The 21667-nt window shown below is 37.7% G+C and overlaps 1 protein-coding gene across 1 annotated transcript in view; it reads right to left on the reverse strand.

Moving 5' to 3' along the window:
* GPR158 (G protein-coupled receptor 158) overlaps window positions 1-21667 on the reverse strand; it is a 192432-nt gene that overhangs the window by 65962 nt on the left and 104803 nt on the right. Inside the window, exon 5 of the mRNA XM_039548501.1 lies at window positions 18461-18529. Coding sequence (XP_039404435.1) covers window positions 18461-18529 — 69 coding nt within the window. The remainder of the gene's footprint in view (window positions 1-18460; window positions 18530-21667) is intronic.

Raw genomic sequence — 21667 nt, forward strand, 5'->3', positions numbered from 1 at the left:
TTCTATTTCTATTGGGACTAGGAATCTGGAGTAGATATTCTACACACCTGAGCTAGGGAAGACAAGTGAATCATTAAATTCCAAGACAGTTGGCCCAAGCTCCCTCTGTGTTGAATGGGGAGCACTGTAGGCAGAGGGCAAACCACATCATCCTTCTACAGGTACCTAAGGTGGGTTACGAGTGCTGTCCTCCAGAGGTGCCTACTTCCCTCCACAGGCAAAAGGGAGCCTAGGGTTAAATGCGATGTTCAGAGTTAAAATTAATTTAAAAAAAAAAAAAAAAAAAATCCCTGCACTGCAAATAGCCACTCCAAAGTTTTACTCTGAGTTTTCAGTACTCCCTCTTTTTTCAAGTGCAGGCAGCAGCTAGTAACCTCTTAGACCATGTAAAGCCCATCCTTCAACTCTGAAATACTACAGAGGAGAACAAGCTGGAAAAAGCTTCAGAACTATTTAGACTAATTTCATATTTATTGCTATTTTAAACTGGGTGTCTCGAAGCAAAGAACTTTAGAACACTGAACTGATTTGGAAAGAAATGGGCCTAGAACAAAAGTCATGTTTCATGGATCTAATGCAACTCTTGAAAAATGCAGGAACACAGAAATAAGATGGTATAGAAAGTAACAGAGACATCAGCACGTTGAGGGCCATGTTCTCAATGGACACGTGACATTTCCATTACAGAAGAAAAATTAAAAAGTCCTAAAATGGAAAGCGTTGATCTCAAGATTAGGCATACAAGCTGTCACAAAGCAACCTCAAGCAATGTATCGGCAACAGAGCTGGATGGCCTGAGTGGAGCCTGAGAAGAACTCTTCATCACAGAACTCTTCATCAGGAAGAATTTTTCTTTAAGAGTTTGAGAACAACATACTTGACTCTGAAAGAGCAGTCTTCAAAAGCTTCAACACGTGTAGGTGGCAACCAACTAAACAGAACAACTCAGAACAGAAATCTCCCTTTGGAAACACTGCATGGAAGTGGAAAGTAGGAGATGAATCTTGAAGCAGATTTTTAGGAAACTGAGTGTGGACTTGAAAAACTTTAAGGAGTCTGTGGAGGTCACTGAGCAGTTGATGAGAAGTCTGAAGTACAATGATGCAGGAAAGAGAGGAATCAGGTTGCACAATCTGGAATTATTGACTGGGAGAAACTAAGGGTAGTAAATTCTCCTCCTCTGGAAAACAAAGTTTCATGACACCTCAACAATCTATATAGCTGCTCATCACCTGTAACATCAGCAACAGTACAATCCCTAAGGGATAACAGGCATATCATCTTCCAAATATTGCATTTTCTAACCTTTGCATACATTCAGCTTTTCCAGAAAACTGCACTACCAAACGCACAAGTTAACTTATTGATGAATTCTTAATTGTTTCACATGGGCAATGTTTTTTTCAAAAAGAAACTGAGACACCACAAAAACATTTGAGATGTAAGGTTGCATTAGATAGGCATATCTTTGATATTTAATGTCTTTTTCAGTTATCATTAAAAACTTGAATCCTTTTCCTCACATGATATGAAGTCTTTTCAGGTCCTAAAGATTTGAACTCAGACACTCAGAACAACTCTGGGACTTGGAGTTTGTTTTGCTGAACTATGCTTCCCCTGTAACTTAGGGTTTGTTTCATGTGATTATAATGGCCATTTATTTCAAACATGCATTAACTACAGAGAAATTAATTGTGAATAAGGAAAAAACCCTCAGAGGAGCCAATTTTTTATTATTTTGAAAATTTAGTGGGATTAGACAAAACAACACACCTGTCTGCAGTACAACAATTAGCAGGTTTCTGAGGAAAGCTCTTGACTGTGAATGATTTAACCTGGAAAACAACCAAATTCAAGCTGTGTTTTTTTCAGTGACAACAGTTGAGGCCCATATGCTACTTTCTGCTCATACCTAAAAATAAGTTAACCATTCCATGAAGCAGTTATAAAGCCACGTCACCCCATTTTAACCAATATGTAATCTAACCAATGGGTACAATACCTTTCCTACTGCTCTGTAGTTGGATTTGTGTTTATACCCATTTACTACTGTTTAGTGGAGCAATGTGAAATGGAACAATATCAGCACAACAGGCTGAACACCTCTCATGCTATGGCATCCTAGAGACAAATCAGTAAATCTTTCTTCAAGGTGGTAAAAGTTTGTATCTTCTGAGCCAGAGAGGGGAACAGAACCCAAGTGCCACATCCAGAAGGAAAATATTACCAAGTGGGATACTGAATAAAAATGCTGTCTATAGGCTGGGTTTTTTACCACCTACCCTTGGTACAAAAGTGAGGATTCTGTACCTGAAGAGGGGGTTCGAGTCTGCAGCCCTGGTGAAGGAAGGCACTTTCCCATGCAGAAAAACTAGGCAGATGATAAGCACAAATCCTTCTCTCTACAGGACATCCAGCTCCCTAAGCAAACAAAGCAGGCACGCTGGTGTCTGTGTCCCTGACTGAGCACAGTCATCTCATGCAAAGAGTACCTCACTTGACCTCAAGGCACCAAAACTGAGCACGGCAATCTGAGGTTGCAATGCTTACCCAATGGTAAGCTGAGTCCTTAAAAGACTTGGCATGATAAAAATTGAGGCTGTATTAGGAAACATGTTCCCTACTAATGGCTAAACTATTCAAGCATCTTTGGTCTCCTCCTTTGAGAGACACCAACCAAAATACCTATAACCAGTACCTGCTGCTTCCTTCCTGTTGCTGCAGTTGCAAAAATAAAGCATTAGAAATAGCAGCCTTCTCAGGCAAGATTGCTTATTGGCATTCCTGGCACAGCTCACTTGCACGGTCCACAAAATGCGTTCATTAACAGCTAACAAAACAGCAGAAGGAGGCTTTCTTCAAATGTTCCACTCCTTCCTGAGCACAGGGGGAGTCCTCCAAACATTTCACCAATTTATCAAAGAAAAGGCCCATCTTCTAGCAGGACAGACATATTCCACTGCATTTTGTTGCTAGGCAGTCCTCTGCATTTAACTGCAATTATTTATTTATATGAACTTCCTTCTCCATCCTCCCTACCAAGATGCTTGTGGTGTTGAATAAACAACTGCACAATAAAAAGAGCATAAAAGCAGAAGGGCAAAATATTTAAGAGCAAAATTAACAGTTGTCACCAGAGCTAAGAATGAGATGGCAAACAGAAACCAAAATAACTGAACTCCAGGGGGCCAGGGAGAAACTTCTCTTTTTTAAAAGAGAAGTCAGGCTGCTAAAATAGATAGAGAGATAGCAATGAGATAAACCAACCAAGTGGTGAGACCCCATATGTGAGACTGCCCAAAACAAACATTTCAAGACTCATATTTAGTTGAGGAGCTGTGAGTACTCAGAAGGCTGTGACCTTCTTTTTCTTCAAGGTTCTTGAACATTTACTATATATATAACAAGTATTTATGATTTAAAACAAGTCCATCCAGGCAGATTTTGACAGGATTGTTTGTGACATGTCTGAGAAAAATGCATTACTTTAAACAGTCTGAGGAAATGAATCTAGCAGATTCGGTGCATCATGCCACAAAATTTCATCTACTTTATGAAAGACATACATGGAGGGTGAAAAAACCCATATTTCTTTGAACTTTCTTAGATAACTCAAGATAACTCAAAATCTCAAGAATGTCTGCTGTGCTCTCTAGACCAATAGAGCACTCTGTTTAGCAACAGGGACTTCTCTGTGCTCTATACAATTTTCTCTCTTTCACTCTGAACGCTTTCAATTTTTTTCAACATTTTTCCTGTTCTCTAACATATTTCTTAATGATTTAAGACTAAACATTACTTGAAGTTAGATCAAGGTTCCAAACTTTTTCTTGCATTTGTTGAAATTAACCAGAATTTTTCTCCCCTTTACTGTCGTCTCAAGAATTCATTCTGCCAACTTCCTTGTTTAATCTGATCCATTATCATTATAACTATTAACAGCAACACATACTAATTATGGTATCGAATATAATTAGTTATCTATCAATTTCACATCTACAAGTTCTTGATCACATCTGATGTTTGCTATACACACTGGAGAGTCAAACCAGAAAAGAGTGCCTTGCACAACTATGTCATTTGGTACGAAAGGCTTTCCATGTTACCAGGTTAGCCAAGTCTGTAAACACTTGTGAAAAATCTAATACACTAGAGGGTTGCTTTCCAAATGTAGTAAGCACTGATGTCCCTTATCCTAAACAGACAAGATATCCTGCCTGAGAAAAGAAGTGCTCCTTATTATTTGTTAATCCCACACCGACAGCAGTAACTGCAGCCCATATAAAGTCAGCTCAGGATCAAAATAGATTAAGTTTCTTGTCCTGCAAATCTAGTAACTTGGAATGTGCTTTGGTTCCAGAAAAGTTACATGAAGAGCAGCTAAAAGAGAAACTTTGATTTTTTTAATGTATTCTTGGTGACATCTGAAATTGGCAGATATTGTTGCCAATAATAAACGTATTAATCTTGCTTAAGACTTACATGGTAAGCATTTAGAGTATTTTGCTGATTCAGCTATCTTTCAAAATTCCTGGGTCTTCAAACAACTGAGCATATGAAACTCTAACAGAGCCTTACATTGAATTAATGGTCAACAAACATGTTCCTTAGGGATTTAAAATACTTGTTATGACAGCATTTTGCCTTCTTGTAGCAACAACTGGTGATTACTTGAACAGAGTGCCTGCCACTTTGGCAGTAACTTATTTTGATTGTGATTTCAAAGATGTAAATATGCCTCAAGGCTTGGAAAGTAGATACAAATTTAATAAATATGGATATAAATAGCTGACTAAGTAACTTCTATAGATCACTTCTCTACAGATTTCAAGGCAATGCCATCAACAAAGACAGAAAAAAGGATGAGCTGACTCTACGGGCCAGCAAGCTCTGTCAGATTTAAAGAAAACCCCCCACATTTCAAGGGTTCAGCATGCTGGTGATGCCAGATTAAGAATTTAAGAGAGAGAGCTGAACACTGAGAACACTTGCTCTGTATATAGCACTCCAGTAGGTGCTGAAGATTAGGTAGTTAACAAATTGAGCAAGATTAATACATTCAACAACACACTGGTGGAATATGTACAATTTTTTTTTTTGACTCTGACTAATGTGAGAACTTATACACTTGGACTGACATAGAAGAAGATAATCTGAATATTAAATCATAGCTCCATGTTTTTAAAACAGTGGTTATTTAACTATTTCCTATAGAAAATTCCAAAATTTAAAAGGAAGATTAAAGTTTGAACAAGACAAAATACTTGAAGGAAAAGTGGAAAGGACTTCCTTATACCAGCGTAATTTCCTTTATTTTTCTTCCTAAATGTCACAGAATCACAGAATATGCTGAGTTGGAAGGGACCCACAAGGATCAAGTCCAACTCCTGGCCCTGCACAGGACAGCACCAAGAGTCACACCATGTACCTGAGGGTGTTGTCCAAACACATCTTGAACTCTGTCAGGCTTGGTGCTGTGACCATTTCCCTAGAGAGCTGTTCCAGTGCCCAACCACCCTCTGGGTGAAGAACCTTTTCTGGATATCCAACCTAAATTTCCCCTGACACAATTTCAGGTCATTCCCTCCGGTCCTGTCTCTGGTCACCACAGAGAAGAGATCAGTGCCTATCCCTCCTCTTCCTCTCACGAGGAAGTTGCAACTGCAATGAGGTCTCCCCTCAGTCTCCTCCAGGATGAACAGAACAAGTGACCTCAGCTGCTCCTCACATGGCTTCCCTTAAGGCCCTTCATCATCCTCATTGCCTTCCTTTGGACACTCTCTAATAGTTTAATATATTCCGTATATTTACCTTTTTTAGATTTCTTGTATTAATTTCATCATAGTCTGCATAAGTATCAGCATATGCTATACAAAATATACCTGTGTGATATACATGTGATGGGTTTAAATATTTCTTTCAGTGACATCGATCAAAAAGGTTTTGATTATATAACAAAAGCTGCATCAATATAAATTAATTAGAAAAAATAAGTTAAACAAAGAACTATTAAAATTTCCCTTTATCAAAAGCTGTTTCTTCCCCAAACTTTGTACACGCACCATGAAGTAGTCCCAAACCTCTTTGTAACAACCTCTCAGTCTGCAAATGCTGTCAGAGATGAAGCACTGCTGCCAGAATGGCAGCCAGCCACGGCTGCAGCATAGGGAATGCTCTCCTGTCAGGAATTCCTAACACAACTTTACTCCACCACAAAGCACCAAGATTGCAGCACACCCAAGGAACACACTCTGCCTTTGTGGTGGATCTGCCCACGTGCACCAGTGCAACACATTCACAATATGTCAGAATTTATGTGTATGCTATGACTGTGGGTTGCATTCCCCCATGCATTTGGCCCTTCAGATTACTTTTAAAACCAATGACCCTGGCACTGATAAAGTTTCCAGGTATTCCAAATAACTGCTTAGGTTTACTTTTGCCTGCTTTTTGGCTTACTGCCTTTCTCACCAGCCTTGAGTCAATCTCACACAGGACATACAAAGCAAGGACCCTCTCTACTCTACACTACTGTCTGCAATATATAAGAGAAAACCAGACAAGTAACCCAGTAATAATTACTTGCCAAGGGGTCTGAGGCATCTAAAGGACTAGCTTCCAGACCAATTTGCTGCTGTAAGTCACAAAAACCTTGTCTAACCTAGCAAGTATCTGAACCCACCCAACTCATGCCAGTGCTGAACCATGTAACATCTAACTCCCTTCTAAGCCCTCCTCAGCTGTTAAGGCATAGGATCCAGTCTTGCTGCCAAGGAGAAACCAAGGGACTGATAACCCTACTCAGGCTGTGGAAAAGCAGTCTTAAATCCCCGGTTAGTTTGAGAGAGTCTGAAGTCCCTTATGTGTAAAGGCATGCCCACCATGAGGTAACTCAGGGATCTGAAGCTGGCCGGTTTACAACCCATGCCAACAGAGCTGCTCCAGTTTATATGGAATGCTTGAATGCATTCACTGTGACAGTCTGCACCTTATGAGCTCAGGTCAGCCCCCTAAAAATGGGCAAAATCATCATTCTGTGTCTATTCAGAAGAAGACAGAAATATTCGAGTAGAACTGGGACCTCTTCTTGCTGTTGCCCCTTCACATTGCCAGCTTTTCCACTATTCCCCGTTATCTTAAATCCCACAGATTTCTACTGAGAGCAATGAATTTTCTTCTACTATTTCTAACTGCTTTGTTTATCACCTAACGCATGTCTTCTCATACAAGTTGGGTGCAGCTCCACAGAAATTAGCAGAGCAGTTTCATGTGGGATCAGTATTAGGCTTTTTTCTGCTAGTATTATTATGGCTTAATCTTTTCAAACATAACTCAAATATTCTCAGATAATTCTCATAAAGTTCCTATACTCTCTAGCAGTATAAAAACAGTTGCATGCTACCAATCCTTTGAGGAGATGAGAAATTCACCGTTAAATGTGTCCTTGCTCACACCTTTAATAAAATACTTTTAAACACTTTCACTGTTGTTATTATTAGTAACAGCCATTTGTAATGTGATTCTTACTCATTGATTAGGACCCTGCCGTGCATGGCACAGCAATGCCAAACATTCCTGTACCAAAGGGTTCATAACTTAAATATGAGAAGAGAAACCACACATCAATAAAGAGGAAGCAAAAAGAAAGAATAAAAGATTTATCTTCTACAATTATGTAAGTGGTGTTTTAGGAAAGAAGAAAGCTTGCAAGGAGCAGTGAGAAATAACTGTATGCAAGTAAAGAACAAGCACTGAATGTACAATCTGTGGTTTTATAAATATCTCCTATAACATGTAGTCGTGACAATAAGAGTCCTCACTGTATTAAGGTGCAAGATGTCATTTGTGTCTTGTTTTCATTTCTGTACTGTTTGGTACAGAATTTTGGATAAATTTTCCAGTTGTTATATTAGACTTTTTGCTGTGTTTTAATCCTCAGGGGGAAGTTCTCTATTTTGTTTTCTCACTATCGTTCTTTTCCTTTTTTCTTTACTTTGCTTTTACTAACTAAACCATATTCAATAAGGCTCTGGCTTATTAAAATATTAACATCAAATAATAATAAAATTGTGGATGATTGAAATAATTGAATTTTGATAAATTATCATGTAATGATATGTAAGAGAACTGTATAAAATGTTGGTTTTTTCCACTTACAACCTTTTGTGCAAAGAAAGTCTCATTTCATCCTCTTATTTTCTATATGTATTTTGTTCATATGTATTATCTCGGAATTGCTTTAAATTTTTTTTAGCTTGGAAATCCTGCCACCCATTTCTGAGTTTTGATTGAACTGATATATTTCTCTTTGCTGTTTGGTTGGTTTTTGTTTGGTTAGTGTTTTTTTACCCAAAAATGTGCAGAACTTACTGCACGACATCACGCCACTACAAGAAATCTACTTTGGATTCAGATTTCAGAGAGATCAGAGAAATGGATACTGTATATTGGTTATAAAGGACAGGATATTTCCTAATAGCTTCCTCAAAACTTGCATATATTTGCAGATCTGTGCTTAGTCCCACAAAGGAAGAAGATCTAGAAATCAAATAGTGAAAATATAGTGCTTTTTGTATGTGATCCTAATAAACAGAGTTATATCCAAGAAATCAGAAAATTTGTATCACATAGAAAAAAGCATCTTTTTGTAAAGACTAATTTCTTGCTCTAATGAACATCTTTTGTTGCATCTGCAGTACTGTTGTTACTTCTAAGAACAGAAATTTCATCTCTCCCTACTTGATGTGATGTAGATTTAGACCCAGGCATGAGTTGTTTGAATGTCTCCTTTTCAGAAATCCATCTGGCTAGTTACATGGCAAATTTTTTACCTGCTGGGCCCTCCCTCTTCATTTTTTTAACCCTGGCAAACTAAAACTTTGGTATTTTCGTCGGACGACTCTACTATTGTCAATACTAGAAGAAATACAGAATATCTTGTACACTGGTACTTGTTGATGTGTTTTGATAATTTCATATTGCAACTTATATTGCAAACTTGTCTCTACTCTCATAATTATTTATATTACATTTCCAAGTTCCTCTCTACACGTAAAAAGCTAATTTCCTATACACATCGGATGATACGTGGCTTTGGGTTAAAAGCACTGATTTAAATTCCACTGATCTCTTATCTCAGAGTTTAGAAATGAGATGTTTAGAAGTGCTATACAGTAATGAAAACTTTGCACTATCAGTGTTATAATTCTTTAAAATTTTTCCAGTGCAAAGATTTCACTAGTTGTCATATAATTTTGCCTGCAAACTGCTTAACTTTTAGCAGTTGATATTAAAAACCATAAAGATACCATTGCCTGCATCTTCTCAGTTCTCAGCTTGTAGAATGACTAAGAGCAGCCTCAGCTCTGATGGATGAAATTCTCCTTTCTTAAGGATCTCTTCCAAAAACATCAACTCTTCTCTTCCTCCATTGTAATGTATTGAATTTCTTATCTCTCCTATCATTAACCATTAATCATCCTTCATGGTGCAACACTTAAAATCTGAGTAGATGGTTAGGAAATACCTAATGCATTCATACATAAAAGAAGAGAGACGGAGAAGAAAAACTAAAGGAGAAAAAAACCCATAACTCAGCTCCTGTATTATTCACAGGGAACAGGCTTTGAGATGGAGACTGACTTGTCCTCTGTGTTGATGCAGTACTCTGTCAAGTGACACAGAAGCTGATAGGTAGGATATCATGTTTTCTCGCTCACCTGTACATTTTGTACTGGTCAATGTCTTACCTCGGCCTCATATTCCAAGGCATGGTGAGTTACGATACCGCCAGTTTCCTCTGACAGCGTTGGTTTAGAACTGCAGCCAATTTCATATCAGAAACAGCATGGTAGTATCAGCTTATCTAACTCAAGTCTTCCTTAGGCATGAACTGCTTCTGCTTTCACTTAGCTTCAGATTCTTGTTGATGCAGATCACAACAACCACAAAGCAGGCAACAGCTGAATCTAATGAGTTCAGCAAGATTTTCATACAGGCTTTTCACTTGACTATAGCTGTTGTTCCTCGGCTCTTAGGTATGAAAGCATGAATAAACAAAGAGAAAAGGCATTTGTTGGATAAAAAGGAACATGCCCCCAGCTTTCACTGAAGGACACCTGGATAAGTGAAAAAGAATGACTGAAATTTATCTCCCACCAATATGCAGTCTCTCCGGTGCGAAACTAATGAGTGAAGGTAAATCTCTGATGCAAGGACTATGCCTTACTGAGAATATGTACGTGGTGACTACAATTCTTAATATTTTCCTTTCCAGCACAGTTCAATCCTGGCTCATCTCTACTATCAAAACCTATTGCCTCTTTAGTTTTACAATTTAATAAAAATTTAATATATTGTCTTTCAATATCTTTCCTGTAAAAGTTTTATCACATATTTTGAACTAATACATGAGAGTGCCTTTTTTCATGTGTCAATTTTTTCATAAATTTAAGTCACTACAGTAAAATTCAAACATATTCTAAGCATCATGCCTATTGACTCAGTTCACTTGCCAAGTGATCAATGTGGTCATCAAAATGTTTGGCTGAGAAAATTATTCCACTCCTTTCTAGCTTATTTGCACTGAGATCCAACAAGCATTATATAAAAGATATATAAAAGACTATACATAAAAGAGTTCTGTAAAAGACTTTCTTCCTGTTTTCTAATTCAGCAGCAACAGTAGGCCAAATGAAGACTTCCACTGATTAAATTTTTTCAATCAGGTGTTTTTCAGTAATTCTTTGGCATGGAAGTGGCCCTGCTGTGGTCTCCTGCTCAAGTGCTCGCCAAGCACCGAATGGTTCAGCTTTAGAGAGCAGAACAATGAGGATGGATTATTAGAGCATGGTCCAGGCTTTAGTAAGGAACATACCATGAATATGTCCAGCACTATTTTCCTCCATATGAACACACCCACATTTTACCCTCTGATAATTTTTGTATTTCAAGTCTTTCTGTGATCAGAAAAGAGTTCCCCACACTTTTACTTTTCAAATGTAGCACATTTTTAACTTGTGCATGTGTTACTGCTCATGCTATATCAAAAAAAATTTAAATCCCCTGGCTAAAAATTGTTCACTGCTTTTTAGGACTTCAGTCTGGTTTTTTATATCACTTCTCTGAAAAATATATTAATGTAGAGTTTTATCTATGAATTCTTATATATGTAAGTTTATTCATTCAAGTTACTTCAGTGGAATTATGAGTAAAGAGGAAAGACCACAAGATCTTTCTCTGCTCCCTTCACTACAAGATTAATTTCTCTGAATGAAGGGCTGGCAAGACTGTACCACATAAGTCCTTGCAAGCTGGCAGTGCAACATATTAATTTAAAATAAAAAGGTCAAGGAAAACCCAACATGGCAGTTGGCTCAGGTCACTGGCTGCTGTCCTTTTCTCTCCTACTCTCAAGCCCTTCACACATACACTTGGCTATTCAGTGAACCCAGACTCTGAAAAATGTGCCCTTTGAACTCAGTTCTCAAAAAAAGCTTTCAGACTAGCAAAAACAGCAAGGCCCTCTTACAATACCATATTGTACCCTCAAATTCATAGAAGGGGAAGATCGAGCTTTGTCATGGTATCAGAAGTAGTGCCACAAGGATGTGCATGGGAGTCCAAGAGGTGAAAGAATAGTAAAATCAGTACCTGTACCTTCACTGACCTATTTTCAGCCTGCTATGTATAAATTCATTTAAAATATGTTCCAGCAGCATCACATATTTTATCACTATCCAAAAACCTACAACCATGTGACTTTATTGCATGCCTGCACACTGCCTGATTGGGTAGTCTCTATCCTTGCAGGTTTTTAAGACCTATTGGATAAAGCCCTTAGTAACCTTGTGTTGTATAAAGTCTTATAGCTGACTGTCCTTTGAGCAGGAAGTTGGACTAGAGGCCTCCTGAGGTCCCTTCCAGCTTAAGGTATCACAACACACTGATACACACAAGCACACAGAACACACACAAATACTCTTCACCAAATTCCACCTGTATAATCTCTTAGAATTTATGATCTCATAGCTCTACTGAGTTTCCAATACCCCAAACTTTTGTCATATACACCAATATATATACACCAATATATACCAATATGTAATTAAGATCAGGAGACACATAGCTCTGCCTAATCACAGTTCTTAAAGTGGATAATATATACAACAGCCTCTAGTTATCTCCTTGAGATAACTAGAGCCTTGAGAGTAGCTGACAGAATTTTTTAGGATAGCTATGTAGATTAGTGGCGACACAACCATGAAGAATTATCACACCATGTATCTTGTTTTTCTGACATTTAAAATAAACTTATTCAAAAGCAGAAAATATTCAGTGCTTGCTTCCTATCAGTAAAAACAGTCACAAACATTTTTCTTAGCATGGTTCAGGGCAAGGACACAAGTGTTTCCAGTACCTATGATGTTTCTGTACTTTGTAGCCTCTAATGCAGAGGCTATACCAGCTGACTACTGGATTTTGCATTCAAAGCTCTCAAAAAAACTATTGGTTTACTGGTTGCATGTTAACTTCAAAAAGTATGTTTGTCTGACAAGGACATTGACCAAGAGAAACTAACTACTGCATTGTCTTCTGCCTGGTTCCCTCACCTCTATGCCCAAGCAAGACAACGCACATATAAAATCCTTGCAACATGGTATTTAAAATCTGCTTTTTGCATTGGCTGGATGTCTAATCCACTGTGATCCAAATAAAATAGAAAGACTCTTTCCTAGAGTACTAGGGAAATCTGCAGTGACTAGCTCAGAGCAGGTATTTACACTGTGTCCTTGGACTTCAGTGACACCAACACCAAAGACAGGCAAGTTCTTTACCCGAAAAAGAATAAAATGACAAGTGTTCATTCTAAAAGCTTTAAGCACTATTTTGTGAGTAAAGGCAATGTAGTTATATCCTAAAAAAGAATCAACCTAAAACATCTAGGGTATCAGAGCAGACTTGCAGTGCTAATTGTGTTGGAAAAAGCAATTTTTTCAGTTGGCCTCAGTGCACATCAATGTGTATGGAATAAACAGTGACTGTGCTTTAGTAACACATCCCTCATTTGAGGGACAAATGCATAAGAGTATTTTGCAGTGTTCCATTTTCACATTCATTAGCGTCAAAACCAGAGCTTCCCAGTGACCTTGCTCTGCTCAGGACTGTTACCACTAATGGACCTACCACAGTCTCATGCTCCCAACCCTCACCACTCACTTCTTCCATGCTAATGCACATACAGATCATTTGAGGGGAAAAAAACCCATATCCATATCTAAGCTCCATGACTCCCCACTTTCTATTCCTTCTCATAACACAAAAGAGTAGGTGACTTCAGCTTGAGTGTGAAAGAGGGAGTAAGACAATCCCAGAAACAGATCTTAACACCTAATGCATGTAACAAATTGTCTGAGCACAAAGTTTACTCCAGGATTCACTACTGAACTATTTCATGAGCATTAGGAAGTCAATGCCCTCCACCCCACAGCTCCGTTTCTCTAAACTGATAACAATATTGCCTTGTTACAATTTTCAGTTTGGAAAAACAGGGCAAAGCTGTAATGAATCTGGATTTTTTTAGCCAAAGGAAGAGTGAAAGAAAAAAATCCTAAGTTTTAAAAATGATACTCTGCAGCCTCCAAAGCTAGTCCATCTTATGATCTAGCTGAACTTACTGTTATAAGATTCAACCTCACTGTCTAACAACTTTCACTTGCTGGAATTTAAATCTAGTACTTCTTATCTGCTATATCAAGAACATGGAGAAGAAATTATTCCCTTGCCCTTTGAATCATCATACTCACTTAACTTTAATCACTGACTGTACAAATTATATCATATCATATCATATCATGCAATCCATTCCATGGCATGGAGTTTGGAGTTTCAGTTAACGTAGACTAGGAGCATGATAGGTATTTAATATATCAGATAATCCCAGATGCCTAGGGTGGAACTCATCACCATTCGAGGCAAGCACTTCAGACTTTGTTTATAGTCCATGAAGTGCTGTCCATGATGCACCTCATCTTCAAGTTCCAAGTCTAGAACAACTCATAAAAGGCCCAGTTCCTCTTCAGGATTTGGTGAGCATAGGGTGACAATCTCAGCTATTGATGCATATTTAAGAAACACAGACTCAAAGAATTTCATTTGCAGGGGAGCTTTGGAGGTCATCTAGTCCAGCCCCCTGCCCAAAACAGGTGTACTAGGTCAGGTTGCTCAGAGCTGAGCCCAGTCAAGTCCTGACACCTCCAAAGACGGATATTTCATAAACTCTGGACAAACAGTTTTGGTAATTGACAACCCTCACAATTAAAAAAAGGTTTCCTGATATCTTGTCAGAATCTCCTATTTTTCAACTTGTGCCCATTACAGATGTCTAAAATCACCTAAGGTCTGACCCCTAATACAATTAACAGGCTACTCTCTTACAACATTGTGCTACTGCTCACTTTATTTTAAGGTCTTTGTAGCAAGCAAAGAGTCTTTAAACTTGTGGTAGCATGCTCCAAGCATTAGCAAGACAGGGAATTAAGAAAGGTCTAAAGGTTTCAAAATAGTTAGTATTTCTGGAAAAGGAAAGTAATGAGAATCCTCCCCTCAGATGCCAAGTACAGAAATTAAGAGACCCATCCATAAAATGGTTGGGTTTTGGCTTTCTGTTCAAAATCTAAGAACAAAGAAATAAACAAAATCAATTAGAAAGCCTAGTGTTCATTTAGAGGAGATCCTTCATAATTGGAAAGACTAAGTAAAGGGAAATTAGAGATGTTACTATGAGACTACAGAAAATATAAGAAATTAGAGTTTCAGAAATGTGAGCTGCCCAGCAACTTCTGAGTAAAATCTATGCATTTGTAATAGAAAAAGCTCATCTGCCTGCTTATAATTCAGGAAAGATCAGTGTTGTTATCAGTATAGCAGAACTTGAATAATAAATTTAGGTGGAGACCATCATTTGCACTTCCCATTTGGTTAGAAGGGCATCGTAACAGCTGTTTTTCTCACCAAAAGCAGCTGACTGGTGATACTATTTTTCAATTAATGATGTTACACTATGAATAGATCACTGCATGTAGGCATGAAAACAACAACAATTAGTGAAAGAAATTCAGCAATGTAACAAAGTAGGTTTTGGCTTCCATTTAATTGGAGGGTAGGGAAAGTCAGAGATGCAATAAACCCCTTCTAGACACAGTGAAATTTGTATGCTGAAGGCTCTCAAAACAATCCGAGACAGACTGAGTAAACAGATCTAGAAAAAGCGAGAATTATGGAAGTGTAGAAGAGCAGAGAACAAAGAGGCCAAAGGCTTAAAGCAGTGTTGAAAAAATCTAAGAGGATTTTGTTTTTTAAATAAGAATGTAATTTTGCATTGAATCCTCAAATGAATAGAGATTTCAGTTATTTAGAACTGAAATGCCGTCACTTAATGTCCTTACATTGTTACATGCACTAAGCCAAGCTGTGTAATTCCACACTTGGTTGAGTGTGAAAGTAAATATTTTTAGTTTTACATTCCAAATCACAATAGAAGAAGAGATGATACAAAAGTAAAACAGCCTTATGTTAAAAGACAACACTGTAGTGCAGTAATGCTTATGAACTCCATTCCATATATTAACTCGCATTTCATATTATCTATGGAAAACATAGCCTAATTTGGGTGTATAAGATGTGAGATCTATATTAACTAGCCTTAGAGCTCTCATGTACTCCTCTAGCATAAAATGAGGACCAAATCAAATAGCTGAAACAATGACCTCTGAGAACATATTACTACGTCTTAAATCACACCTCTAAGACACAAAACATTCCCATTTCTTCTTGGAAACAAATAAAAACACCAAACAACATGAAAGGGGTAAATAAACAATGTATATAACCCAGGAAAAGCAAAATCTGCTTTGCAGGTACCTGACTTATGACAAACATGTATATTGATAATATATGCTCTGCACCTGCTATGAATGAATATGTGTGTGAATGTCAGCTGATGCAAACATGATTCCGTTTAAAGCTTGGGTTTTCTTGCGTCATTCTGCTCTGCTTTGTGCTTCTTTCCCAGACAATAAGCAGGTGAACACATTTAGATTCTGGACATGTACAGCAAAACATCAAGAGTTCACATTCCAAGGGCTCACCCCTCATAATTCACGCCTTGCAGTTTTTCTTTCTTAAAAAGACTATGCTTTATAGTTTTCACACATTTACCGTTTCACTGTTTTGCCCTGAATCAGAAATTAATGAAAACTTCCTTGCAGTGAATTGAGGGACAAGGATATTGAAAAGCTGATCTTTCTGCTCTTCTTTGATTTTATGAAACCATATTTTTCTGGTTGGTGAAATCAGGATTAATTTCTCTGTCTGAACATGCAAAGGACCTCCCACTATCACATTTGCAACATCCCTCCCCTAAAACTAGAAATGATAAAATTGCTCTCTTTTTTTTTTCCACCCTGTAGGAGTAAGCAGCCTGATTAGTATTTACCCTTGTAAGAAAGAGTGCCCCAGCAAAGAGTGTGGGAACATAAAACTGTTAGAAAGAGAGAAGCGTCGCACATTTTGCCTATTCATTTCTGATAGAACGTGTTCTCAGTGGAGTTTTATACAGTAGGAGCTTGAGATGTGCAGAGAAAGATAAACTCTGGTCAAGTATTTACATCCCACCTGGGACACAGGCTAATCAGGAATTTCCAGCAAAAACTTTTTCCTCATAATACATCAAACTGTCATTTTGCACTTACTGTACATTTAACATACTAAATGTCAGTGAAAAAAAGGGGGAAACGCTTAAATGTCAGTGAAGAGCTGAGGGGATGCTTGGGTTACTGAACTGCTCCCTCCCAGAACCATTTCCTTTCTTCTTCCTGTGCATTTAAAGGTTGTGGATGGTCACCAGGTCTGGCATCCAATGGCATGGTCCTTCAAGTCAAGTGCTGAGAGAAGTCTTTTTCCACAGCAGTATCTCAGTGTCCCTGGTGCTGAAGACCTGAAGCCTGAAGACAGCCAGCCACCAAAGGACATTTGTCCTTTGTGAAATACAACAAATGGAGGACCAGGACAAGAACTGGGAAATGAACTGAACAATGGGTGACAGGTGAGCAGACTGCAGACACAACTCTGATGAGCTGTGATGAGGCTTCTCACACTTTGGAGCTGAGGCTGTACAGACACTGACGGGTTCTAATCGAGCATCTGCCTGGGGAAGCCACTCCCTGGCTCCAGGGTTCTCTGAGAAAGCAAAGAGGAGACAGACATGGAAAGGAAACCCCTTGCATAATGCTTTATGCCATGAATTCCTGTAAATGTTCCACAGCACCAGCTGAGGAAGCAGTGCATGGGCTTTCTGTTCTGTTCACCGGAAAGAAATGTGAAAGAAGCTCTAAAAACCCACGGGAGGTGCATTTATTATAAGTTGTAAAAAACATTTGTACAATATGAAAAAAAAAACTTTTGTTTCCCTGACTTCTGAAAAGTGAAAGATGAAAAAATACATAAAACTATCCTAGAAGCCCATACAGCTTTTCTTTAGAACTTGAAAGGCCCACACGATTCAAAAAGCAATGTATAAAAATTCCACCAGGATTTGTGTTTATTATAGTATTCTTCACACGTTCTACTGCAGTTTATTTCCTACTTGTTCTGCAACTACTGAAGAGTTTTGTTATCCAGCTCATCTTTTAGTTACTACATGATGGTCTGTAAAAGCACAGAAAATTCTGACTACTGAGGGAAAGAGAACATAAACATATTCTAAAAAGTCCACAACTCCATCTCTGATTATCTCCTGACATGCATGCTTTCTATCAACTTCTTTCAATCTACACTTTGACGTCTCGCTTTATCTAGTCATTGTTTTGGGTTTATGTGGCAATTAACAAACTCAGTTTTTCTGGGACTTTTGAAAAGAGAATGGACATGTGCTTCTATGACTTTTGTGATCTATTTCTCACATGACTTTTTTTTTCCACTTACAGTGTAAGGGTAATGTCATCTAATTTTCCGGGAGACATGGCACTGAAGATGCCACATACCTTCAGAAACATCAAAATACATGCCACTGAAATAATTAATCTCTTTTGTACTACATTCCAGAGAAATACTTGGTATAATCAGTGTCTTCCTTTTACATACCTTGCTTTTTTTGGCCATAGCATAGATTAGAGAGGTATTGTCTTTCAAAGCCAAATCTCAGCTTAACCCAGAACACCCAAAAACTTCCAATTAAACCACTGGCAATATTACTAAACTGAAAATGGAGAATTATTACAAATACAGTAAAACATTTGACTGTTTTTAAGCATATTTACAGAACACAGCACATTTTGTAGTCAGATTAAACTAATAATTAATAAATACTTTTGACATTTGTATTTTCACCACAGTCATTCATACAACGTTTTAAAATGTCGGCAAGGATAGAATTTTTTTTAAAAGTTATAGTTTGACTTACTGGGAAGTACAGAAGAAGTGATCCAAAAAGAATGGTTTCCAACAGCACCAGTCCTGAAGCCCTGATACTCTAGAAGACAAAAGTCAACACAAAATATTAGAAAATTCTCTCTGTTTCCCACTTTGATAAAGGTACCTTCACTTTTGTCAGTATAACATTTCCACAGTAATGTTTACTAAAGCACAGTATTAAGCTGTCTGTCATACTTGCATGCTCTACACTTTTTAATTCACAGGCCTGTTAGAACGGTTGTGTTTTACAAAATTCAATCTAAAAAATCTTTTTCCTATGTTAAATACTATTAAACACACGTTACCTGAATATGATTTGAAACTGCTAAATTTGCTCTCAAGTGTCAAAAATTAGAGACCATGGGAATTACAGACATGAATTTTACTGTAGGATTTGTTCTGCATTGTTTAAATTTCAAGAAGTCCCTTGAAGAATATTATGCTTATTTAATATTAATGACTTGGTTTCCATAATAAGTATGAATAATCTACAACTTCACTGAATATAGAGTGTGCTCTTAGACTGCAAGTGCATTTACTTTTTCTGAAATTTTTGTACAAAGATGTTGATTCATTAACTTATCAGGATTGTAAAATATTATGCCATTTCCTCACTGATTCTAATGTAGTCTCTCCAATGTGGTTTTCTTACATCTTAAAATTAAACAAAAAAAATCAATTATTTTCCCTAATACAAAGTGTATTCCAGTAAGTTTGATGATTTATGTACAGTGCAATTGTGCCTTATCTTAGAGACAAAACACTTGTGAGAAACAGAAACGTTACGGGTTAATGACTCAGAGAATCAACCACTGCAAAAGCAGGGGTGGATTGCTGAGATGTGTGAGGTACAGCCCAGGTGCAGAGGCTGGGAGCACCAGAGGATGACCACAACAAACCAACCTTTGTTTAGCAAGAAGCTGAGACAAATAAGGGATGGGGCCAAGAACAATCAGATCCTGACAGGTGGGATAATGCTTTTTATCATTCCAGTGCCCTCCCTCACACAAGTGACTCCAACATCATACAAGACGCTGGCAGAGGTCAGTGAACTCATGTCTCTCATGACTGAGCAATGCTCAAACCACTAAAGAATATTTTTTTTCTTATTATGTGCAATGAATCTCTATATACTGGAATGACCAGCAAAGCAACTGAAATGAGCTTCATACAGAGAAGATGGAAATTCTCTAAAACATCTGATCTCCATGTAACTTCTGTATGGATATCCTTTTCTAAACGAGTCTTTCACATCCTGATCAGTCTTTTCTTATCAAGCTTGTTTCTGGGCAGCATGATGATAAGATAACCTGCCAGGGCAAAGAACTTCAGCATTTCCAGTTCTTCTTCCATAACAATAAATTATCCCATGATTTTCTTCTCACCTGTGTTCCAGTAGGGACCATTCTCTGTGAATTCTACCTATGCACTTCTGCTTCCTGCCCTAAAAGAAGTGTGGCTTGCAGAGCAATGCTGGAATTCAAAATGAGCTTGAATCCAGGTTTTGACTGTACTCTCACCTCAGTCTTTGATACCAGGAGAACAGGGGTTTCACCCAACATTTACAGATATCACAGCTCTTCTAAACAGGATCCTTGGCAAATGGAATAGACATTCTAGCAGAGATGAATGCTATCCACAATGATGAGGAAAAGCTCAAAACTTCAAATACAAACAAGTACAAGCAAAGAACTATTTTTGCATAAGTGTAGAGAAAAGAAAAAGAAATCAGTTGGAAATGGTAGTATAAGAATTCTCCCAAACTGCATTTTTGAAACTGTTGGTTTTCTCTACTGCAAAGAAAAAGACGTATTTTAACACTTGATTTTAATTTCCTTTTTTTCTTCCATAATGACCACCATAGCCCAAGAAGTCCAGGAAGAAAAGACTATCTAGCACTGAATGGATTAACTAGAGAGAAGAAAATCAAAACTAAAGCACAATGTTTCAAAATTAATTTATTAAAAATATTTTATATTAGATATACAGGTATTTCCAGCAGTCTCTGGCTAATAGATTATCCACCAAAAGCTGAATCTTCCACTGTAAAGACGTTGCAAATACGAGTCCCTAAGGCATGGCTGGGGACAGGATCACAAATGCTTGACTTTATGGGCATCAGCAACATAAACAGCAGTGAATATGCCCACACACCTCAGGAAAAAAAGCCCTTGCTCTTTTAAGAAAATAAACAGAAGAAAGGAAACTAATGATAACCCAAAGTCTCCACCAGCTGGTGTCCACCTATAGAGGCTGCACAAATAAAATTCTCTAACAGAATTCACAGAAATCAGGGCATTTTAGGATAAAGCCCTCAAATTTCAGGCAGTGGGAATTTCTTCCACTTGCGTGTAATATTCGTGCTTTTTTTTTTTTTGGTCTTTTTTAACAGCTGCTTGGAGGTTTTTGCATCTGTCTTGCTTGTTGGCATTTATTTTGGTTCTACTTATTTAGTTCTCTGGCTGTTTATCTTGTGTACAGTTTATTGCCACTTTGTGTGTTCATTTCCCATTCAGGGTTTCATTTCTATGTTTACTTATTTGTCTCAGTAAAACTGTCCTTTCTGGATTTCCTTGTCTCACTCAATGGTTACATGTTGCTGGCACCTAAGTAATACTGCAATTTATTTTGTTTCTAGCTTCATACTAACTTTTGTACTTACACCATTTACTTATCTAAGCCTGCAAAGAGTACTGCTTGTGAAAGATTGATTTATGCCTTGGGATTTGCTCAGTCTTCCATCTATCCATTCTATCCAGACCACATTAGTAGCCTTTGAGATAAACAGTCATTCCTTATCCTTGAATCTCAGAAAGTAACACCATTTCTGTGAAAAATCACATTAAGAAAGTCATAGGTGTCTCTTGGCCACTGCTAAACGGTCATAAATAAATGTTTAACAATTATTTGCATAAGGAAAATTTTTAAAAGTGTAGCTGCCCAAGTTGCATCAAGTGTAACAAAACAAAAGCTGAAACGATGTATAAACAAGCACAGAAGATACTGCATTTCAATTGTCTGCGGTCCTAAGCAATCCAGGAAATACAACAGCATTAATTAGCACTGAATTCCTGAATGTCATCACATAAATAAGTGATACGAGTGTCAGAGTATTTTCATAGTGGAGAAAAAAGAAGAAATTAAAAGCCAAAAAAAAATTAAAGTCATCCTGTATCGGTTACATTGTGTAATACTG

Source organism: Corvus cornix, chromosome 2, assembly GCF_000738735.6.
Source record: "Corvus cornix cornix isolate S_Up_H32 chromosome 2, ASM73873v5, whole genome shotgun sequence".
Lineage (NCBI taxonomy): Eukaryota > Metazoa > Chordata > Aves > Passeriformes > Corvidae > Corvus > Corvus cornix.